At 42.2% G+C, this 8,983-nt stretch overlaps 1 protein-coding gene across 1 annotated transcript; it reads left to right on the top strand.

The window, feature by feature from the left end:
* The first annotated feature begins 694 nt into the window (after positions 1 to 694).
* On the top strand, positions 695 to 2,158 carry LOC126710253 (uncharacterized). The gene has a single exon (XM_050410635.1). It carries the CDS (start codon positions 695 to 697, stop codon positions 2,156 to 2,158), a length of 1,464 nt encoding a protein of 487 aa, XP_050266592.1.
* Positions 2,159 to 8,983: the final 6,825 nt, after the last annotated feature.

The following is an 8,983-nucleotide window of genomic DNA, read 5'->3' as shown; positions in this document are numbered from 1 at the left end:
CAAATTGGAATTTTGAAAATACTAACTTTACCATTGGAGGATTCTTGGCCGGTCTTCCTCGGTCTCCTCTGATTTTTTGTTTATCTTTTCAGGACATTCCAAGTCACACTGAGATCATCAATGCCCGAGACATTCAGCCTACTAATTTCCTTGTGTTCATCAGTTAGTGCCGTCTGTGGGAAAGTTTTGTTAGATTTTATCTGAGTTCTACAATTCCTTTCTCTGACAAAAAGGCTACAATGGTTCAGACTAGATCGAGGGCTACTAGCCCAAGCCATCAAGAAAGTAGGGATGCTTCTAACCATCCCCATCGCGATCGTCAATCTGTGCCTGCCATGCAACCATCCTCTGTTCAACATGTGCAATCCATGGCAGCCGCTATGACAGAGTTAACTTGCCAGAACCAAGAACTGACAAGGGAGATCAATCTTAGGAGGCAACAACATGAGGCATATGGGGAAGAACAAGACCAGAGCCAGGGAGATGGAAGAAATGCTGTGCCTGAAAGTCAATCAAGGGCCACCACATCAAGAAGGGTGCCACACTTGGAGAGAGAGATTGACCAGATGAGGAAGGTTATGGATGAGATGAGGGAGAACATGAGAAGAACAATCTTGTAGAGGATCTAGTTCACCGAACAGATTCCCCTTTCACGACTTCCATCAATGGTCACCCCTTGCCTCCAAAATTCAAGATGCCTTCCTTGGATTCGTATGATGGAATGCGTGACCCATTTAATCACATTGCTACTTTTAAGACTACAATGCACCTTCAGGGGGTCCCGGATGAAATTATGTGTAGAGCCTTCCCTACCACCCTCAAAGGTCCGGCACGAGTGTGGTTCAGTAAAATACTCTCAAATTCGGTAAGTTCTTTCAAAGAGTTGAGCAAGTTGTTCGTTAATAACTTCATTGGAAGACAGAGACACAAGCGTTCTTCATCCAGCCTGTTGACCATAGAACAGGGGGAGAATGAAAGCATGTGGTCCTTCATCACTCATTTCAACAGGGAAGCCTTAACGGTGGATGAGGTGGATGATAAGATACTATTGGCAGCCTTTCACAACGGGGTTAATTCTGATTTATTCATCCATAAGTTTTATGAGAAGAAGCCTCAATCCATGGCTGAACTCGTCCATTCAACCCAAAACTTTATGAATGCTGAAAACGCAATCATAGCCAAGAAGAGGAAGAGAGTTGAAAGAATGGAAGCAAACCCATGCGTCACTCCGAGCAAGGCCCTCGTCCAAAAAAGGGACAGGCGGAAGATAAAAAAAGACCGAGATGGTAAGAGGGCTGGTCCTTTAGCACGGAGTCAACAATATACGCCACTGAACATGCCGCTCGAGCAGATCCTTATGCAAATCAAAGACGATCCTTCCTTGAAATGGTCAGAGAAAATGAAGGGAGATCCCAATAAGCGCAATAGAAACAAGTATTGCCGCTTCCATAGAGACCATAGGCACGACACGGACAAATGTTACGATCTAAAACAGCAGATTAAAAATCTTATAAGACAAGGAAAGTTGAGAAATTTCCTTGGACGAGAGCATAAGGATGAGAAGTTGAAAGGGAAGGTAGAAGAGTCGTCACGCCCCCCGCTTGGAGAGATAAGAGTTATTACAGGAGAAAGCTCAACCGGTCAGTCATTTAAGTCCAGGAAGACGTATCTGAAAGTAGTGCAGAATGTTCAACTCTCTGGACAATCTCCAAGGACGATGACCACGGACGAGCAAGCAATCACATTCACAGATGCAGACGCTGAAAGAGTCCACCACTCCCATGATGATGTCATTGTTATTACTTTGCATATTACCAATTATACAACTAGAAGGGTGTTGGTGGACAATGGAAGTTCAGCAAATATTTTATATTATCCTACCTTTCAACAAATGAGGCTTGGACGAGACCAACTTTGTCCAGTAAACTCACCCTTGGTAGGATTCGGTGGAATGAAGGTGCAGCCTGTAGGCACTGTCACACTACCTGTCGTGGTGGGGGCATACCCACAACAGGTAGTTAGAGACGTGAATTTCTTGGTGGTAGATTGTTCATCCTCCTACAATGCCATAATTGGAAGACCAACTTTAAATAGTTGGAAAGCAATTACATCTACTTACCACCTGTCAGTCAAATTTCCAACGGAGCATGAGATATGACAAGTGCAGGGAGATTAGCTGGCAGCAAGAGAATGCTACCTGGCCATGTTGGCCATGGACGAGCAAGTTCAGACGATGAATATTGAAGAAAAGAGAATGGTGGCTTAACCCACTAAAGTGTTGGAAAATATTTCTTTAGACAAAAAAAACCCTGAGATGTGCACCAGGGTTGAAGTAGATTTAGAAGAAAAGATTAAGAAGGATCTCGTTTGTTTCCTGAGGAAAAGTATTGATGTGTTTGCTTGGAGTCATGAGGATATGCCGGGTATAGACTCTAGTGTCATTACCCACCGTCTAAATGTGTATACTTCCTCTAAGCCTGTACGACAAAAGAAAATGGTGTTTGCTCCTGAGAGAGACAATGCTATTAAAAAAGAGGTGCAGAAGTTGACTGTAGCGAAGTTCATTCGAGAAGTTTATTATCCAGACTGGTTGGCCAATGTAGTAATGGTCAAGAAGCCAAATGGTAAGTGGAGAATGTGTGTAGATTTCACCAATCTAAATAGGGCTTGCCCCAAGGACAACTACCCGTTGCCACGCATTGACCAATTGATAGATTCCATTGTGGGTCACAAGCTGCTTAGTTTTATGGACGCTTTATCTGGATACAATCAAATAAGGATGGATGAAGCAAACCAAGAGAAGACATCCTTTGTCACAAGTCAGGGTTTATTCTGTTATAAGGTGATGCCCTTCGGTTTGAAGAACGTTGGGGCAACATATCAGAGGTTGGTTAACCACATGTTTCACCCACAGATTGGGCGGAATGTAGAAATCTACGTAGATGACATGCTGGTGAAAAGTCAAGACGAGGGAAAGCATCTGGACGACCTGCAGGAAACGTTTGACACACTTAGGCAGTATAACATGAGGTTGAACCCTAGCAAGTGTGCTTTCGGAGTTTCATTCGGGAAATTCCTAGGGTTTATGGTTTCACATAAGGGGATTGAAGCAAATCCAGACAAGATCTAGGCGATACTGAACATGGAACCTCCACGAAATATCAAAGAAGTCTAGTCTCTTACCGGACGAGTTGCTGACCTCAACAGGTTTGTCTCTAAAGCTACTGATAAATGTTTGCTATTTTTTAAGGTACTTAAAAAGGCATTTGAATAGACAGACGAGTGTCAAAAAACCTTTCAAGACTTGAAAATCTACCTCACTACGGCTCCTTTACTAAGTCCATCCGTGTTGGGAGAGGAGTTGTATTTGTACTTAGCAGTTACCCCACATGCCGTTAGTTCAGTATTGATAAGGGAGGAAGGAAGAGTGCAAAAGCCCGTATACTATACAAGCAGAGCACTAAGGGGAGCGGAAGGACGATATCTGCTAATAGAGAAGCTGGCTTTTGCATTGATAACGGCTTCCAAGAAGCTAAGGCATTACTTCCAAGCTCATGTCATCAATGTCATGACTGATCATCCGCTCAAGAAAGTAATGAACAAGCTAGAAGTTGCAGGACGACTGATCCAATGGGCTGTCAAGTTTAGTGAATTTGACATCAGATATCAACCAAGGCATGCAATAAAAGCTCAAGCCTTGGCAGATTTCATTGCAGAGTTCACTTCGAGTTATGATGACTTAAGCAAGATAGAGAATAGAAAGAAATGGATCGTCCATGTGGATGGATCATCTACACAACATGCAGGAGAAATAAGAGTTGTTTTACTATCCCCAGAAGGAGATAAATTGAAGCACAAGGTTTGTCTGCAGTATCAAACAACCAACAATGAAGCTGAGTATGAAGCCCTTCTTAAAGGATTAGGGTTGGCTAAATCTATGGAAGTAGAATCGATACTCGTCCTGGGAGACTTTCAGCTAGTCATAGGCCAAGTAAATGGGACATGTGAAGCCAAAGAAGAATGAATGAAGAAGTACCTTAATAAGGTGGTACGCCTTGTAAAGAAGTTTAAGGAAACTGATTTCATTCAAATCCCGAGAGAAGAAAACATGGAAGCAGATACTTTAGCAAAAGAAGCCTCAGCGAGCGAGGTAATGGACGAGTTTGATGAAATTCAATACCTGCCCAGCATAGACTTTCCAGAGGTGCAGTAGAAAGAAGGTGAAGAAAATTGGATGACTCCAATAGTATTATACTTGTAGGACGGAAAGTTTCCAAAAGGAAAAAACGAGGCCAGGAAGCTTAGAGTCAGATCAGCCAGATACGTCCTCATGAACGAGGTACTATACAAAAAGGGTTTTTCACAACCTTATCTGAGGTGTTTAGCTCCGGAAGAGGCCAACTATGTATTGAGGGAGGTTCATGAAGGAGCATGTGGCAACCACTCAGGCGCTAGATCACTTGTCCACAAAGTCGTCCGTGCAGGCTATTACTGGCCCAATATGCAAGCTGATGCCAAGGCATATGTCAAGATCTGCGATCAATGCCAACGGTTTAGTAGCGTCCCCAGACAACCATCAGAATATCTCACCCCGATGATGGCCCCATGGCCTTTTACACAATGAAGGTTAGACATCTTGGGTCCCTTTCCACTTGGGACGAGGCAGATGAAATTTCTGGTGGTGGGTATTGATTATTTCACCAAATGGGTAAAAGCAGAATCCTTAGCAAGTATCACGCAACAAAATGTCAAGAGTTTCATCTGGAAGAACATTGTGTGCAGGTTTGGGGTGCCCAGAGTATTAGTGTTTGACAACGGACGACAATTTGACAATGCACTTTTCAGGGACTTCTGTGAACACTTCAGAATTCAAAATCATTATTCCTCGCCCGCCCATCCCCAAGCAAACGGTCAGGCCGAAGTTACAAACCGATCCTTGTTGAAAATCATCAAGACTCGGCTTGAGGGGGCAAAGGGAATATGGCCAAATAAGCTACCAGGTGTTCTATGGGCGTACAGGACGACGGTGAGAACCCCTACAGGAGAAACTCCTTTCAAGCTAACCTATGGAAGCGAAGCAGTCATACTTGCAAAAGTGCACATGGCCAACCACAAGGTGACGATGTATCAAGATAAGGATAACGAGGAGCAACTCCGTTTAAACCTCGATCTAATAGACGAGGTAAGGATGAACACAGAACATAGGACGGCAAGGTACAAAAACATCGTGGCTAGGTAGTATGATGCAATGGTGAAGCCAAGGCGATTCAACATAGGAGACCTTATCCTGAAAAAGGTTTCTTTAGCAACCAAGAACCTGGCTCATGGGAAACTGGGACCTAATTGGGAAAGACCTTACAAAGTTATCAATTGCAAAAGGCAAGGATCCTACTATTTGGAAACTTTAGACGGGAGGAAGTTGGAACACCCTTGGCATGTTGAACACCTGAGAAAGTATTACCAGTAAAGTCCTAGCCTGGACGAGCATTACCTAGGACGAGCAGCTAAAAGTTTGTTTCGAAGTCTGTTTAAATATAAGCTTTGTGCATGTGTTAATTTCCTAAAATTATACTAGTCTTTAAAGTTGTGTGTCATGAGCTATGGACGAGATTATGGAGTTGTAGTTATTAATTCCTTGAAGGCATCAGCTTCTAAGCACATGCCTCACCTATAAACAATGTTTATGCTATATACATAATGTTGTGTGAATTTTTAGTATTTATATTGTTTTTATTCAAAATAATCAACAAGAGGGCATAAAGCCCAAGACAAGTAAAATCTCTAGACGCGAAGTTGTAACGTCTATAAGCTTCCCCAAAGGTAAAGCAAGGAAAAACAAGGCATATTCGTCCAGATAATGGACGAAGTAAAGCCCTTGATACATCAGTCCTACCCATGGACGAGGAAATGCATACATCAATATGTCATGTCAAGCAGGATGCTAACTATAACAATCCAATTATTTGGACGAGAAAAAAGTTAGGCTTATGGATGGAATGTAAAACCAGCTACCAAGTCTAAGGATGAATAAAGCTGAGTAAAAAAGTGTTGCCATCCCCAAAGACGAGCTATACTTATAAAATAACTCGCAAAATTCAAAAGGATGAATGAATACAACTTCTATCATGGATGAGTCAAGAGTGAAACCAATTGTTAAAAAAAAAAAAAAAAATCGTCCACACAATGATAGAAAGGAAACAAACAATCATAGTCCAAAAAACCCTTGTTAAAATAAAAAGCCCAAAAGGCAATTGTTTAGAAGCCCGTCCTAAAAGCATGGACGATATAAAATGTGCTTGGGTTACAATAAAAAGATCCAAAACAATGGATCAAACCAAAAAAAAAAGAAAAGATAGAAATACTAAGGATAATCTAAATATAAAGGTCTCGTCTTTATGAAGAAGGGGCATTAGAATTGGGGTCGTCCTGAAGTGGCTGGGTAGTAGCGTCGTCTTCCACATTGACGTCCTCAGAGCTAGTTTGAAGGAGAGAATTGGTAGCAGCAGCCATATTGAGTTTAATGGAGCTAAAGTCCACTTCAGGGAAGTTTTCCACAGCATCCATTCTAAAATCCTCAAACCTTGCTGCATAATTGGCGTCCAAAAGATCAGTGTATTGCTTGGACGCCTTGAACTCAGCTCGTTGTTCTTTTTCTGTAGATGATCAAGACGAGTATCTCTTTCCACTACATCAGTTTTTAACTCCTCAATCAAGTTTTGTAGCTTCGTTGTCTTCTCTTTAGCCTTAGTAACTACCCCAGCCCACTTCTTAGATTCTTCTTTCACCTCCTGAATCCTCATCTCTAACAAGACCCTCGTCTTGTCCAATCTTGTGGCCTGCCTGGACGCTGCAATAAATTTTGACACAGCCTAAAAAAAAGAGAGAGAGAGAGAGAGAGAGAGAGAGAGAGATGAAAATGAAAGATAGATGAAAATACATATAATTATATCTTTTAGCAAAGACGAGGAAAAAAGGTGATTACTTACCTTAAAAAGATCATGAACACCAGAATGTTCAAAATCTATTAAGAACATGGCATAGCAAGTATTTATTTCCTCGTCTAAAACAGCTTTCTGAAAACACTCCCAAGCTAGGTCTTCATTTTCAATAATATTTAAAGGGACCCGTTGAGAAGGCTGGGATGTGGTAGGCATAGTCGTCTTGGGCGGAGGAGACTTGGACGGAGTGGTCTCAATTGGAGTGGACGAGTCCACGTCATATATTTTGACGGGCGGTTGAGACAAGGGAAGGTTGGGCTTAACTGTTTGGGACGACCCATGCTTGGTCTTTTTGCCTCGTCAGTTGGGGAGATTTCCCAAATCCAGATTTTTAGACAAAGATCTCTTTTTGTCCCCAGCCAACGAACGAGCTTGAGACTGAGTCTCAAGACGATTCTCTTCACCTTCAACTTCTTTCTCCTTGTCTTCTTTCATTGTTGACATTCCTAAAAGCAAAAAACAATAACAATGAGTGACGAATTATAAATAGATCAGGAAATATGATAGGATGTTCAAATGACCGTTAAATGAAAACTTATTTCTTCGCACTGTGACCTCGTGAGCAATAGCCTTGTCTGATGGTTCAGGACCAAGTCCCCACTTGGCAAGACGTCATAGGGTAACCAAAGAATGAAAATCCCTATCAGCGAAAAGACGAGCCCTGTGGACATGGTCATGGTGAAATTTGCTTAAGGACGGTCGTTTAACACCTGTAAAGCAAATGGTAAACAAGAGTTAGGAACAAATAAAAAAAAATAGTAATAAGTTAAAAGAAAAAGAAAGATGAAAAAGAGGAGGGACGTACCTTCAGGACGAAGGTTCTCTAAGTCCCCAGAGTAAGGGGGAAAAGGATCCCTGCCAACATCCACAGGGTTCCCTGCCCAAAAACCAAAGACAACGGTAAACTCTGTCTTCCAATTCCTGTCGGACGAGGCCAGGGACTTAATTAATCTACAATCTTTACCCCTAGCAGTGAATTGGTAAAAGCCAAGGGATTGATTTATTTCTGAGGGCTTGTAACAAAAGAGGAACTCGTCCACAAAAAGAGGAACTCGTCCACAGTGAGAGGACGGTCCCCTCCAAATACTTCCCTCCACAAAATTTGCATAGAGATAACTAATCTCCACGCATTAGGATTGAATTGACATATACCTAAACCTAACCCAACCAGAAACTCTCTAGCAAATGCATTTAAAGGCAACCTGAGACCCCCCAAGAAATAAGCTTCATAAACGCCTACTCCAAAACGGGGATTGCAGAACCATTCTCCACGGACGGGCAACCTGGGGTTAAGCTCGTCTGGGATCTGATACCATGCCCTAAGATTAGTAAGCCTTTGCTCAGTCGTTTTAGAATGAATACCTACTACGCAATTATAGATGGTCTCCTCTTCGTCCAAAGGACTAGACGGAGGGACATTAGACGAGGTGCCAACTTGAGAACCAGAGGCTTTCCTAAGTTGATCCTAGATAACTTCTAAAGGGAGCCCAGGGACATTGGAGGTATATCCCTCGTCCGTAGAACTCCCCTCACCACTATGACTACTACTACTATAACCATTATCACTGGATGTATCATAATACTTGTCTATAGCTTTCTCTGTACTATTACTAGACGAAGAAATAACAGTTTCAGACATTTTTTGGAAGCTAAAAACCTAAAGACGAGAAGGAAGAGAATACCTGGCTTTAGATGGGAGAGGACTATGGACATAAAGAGACTTCTAGACGAGGCTCTAGATGAAGAATGTCAGGAAGAAAATTTTCAGAAATGTAAAGGGTAGAGGAGGAATTCCGCTATTTATAGGCAGCTGACCTAAGCACTTGAAACGACACAACCAACCAGGAAATGACACGTGGCTTACCCCTCGAAAAAATAAATCGACGAGACCGATCACCAATAAAATTATGACACGTGGCACATCTAACTGTGGACATTAAATACATACGTCCATGGAAATGATGCCGAGCTACACATTCCCTTAG

The sequence above is a fragment of the Quercus robur genome, chromosome 12 (genome assembly GCF_932294415.1).
Source record: "Quercus robur chromosome 12, dhQueRobu3.1, whole genome shotgun sequence".
In the NCBI taxonomy this organism is placed as follows: Eukaryota; Viridiplantae; Streptophyta; class Magnoliopsida; order Fagales; family Fagaceae; genus Quercus; species Quercus robur.
Note: the sequence above shows the minus strand (reverse complement) of the source record. Positions and strands in the feature narration are given on the sequence as shown.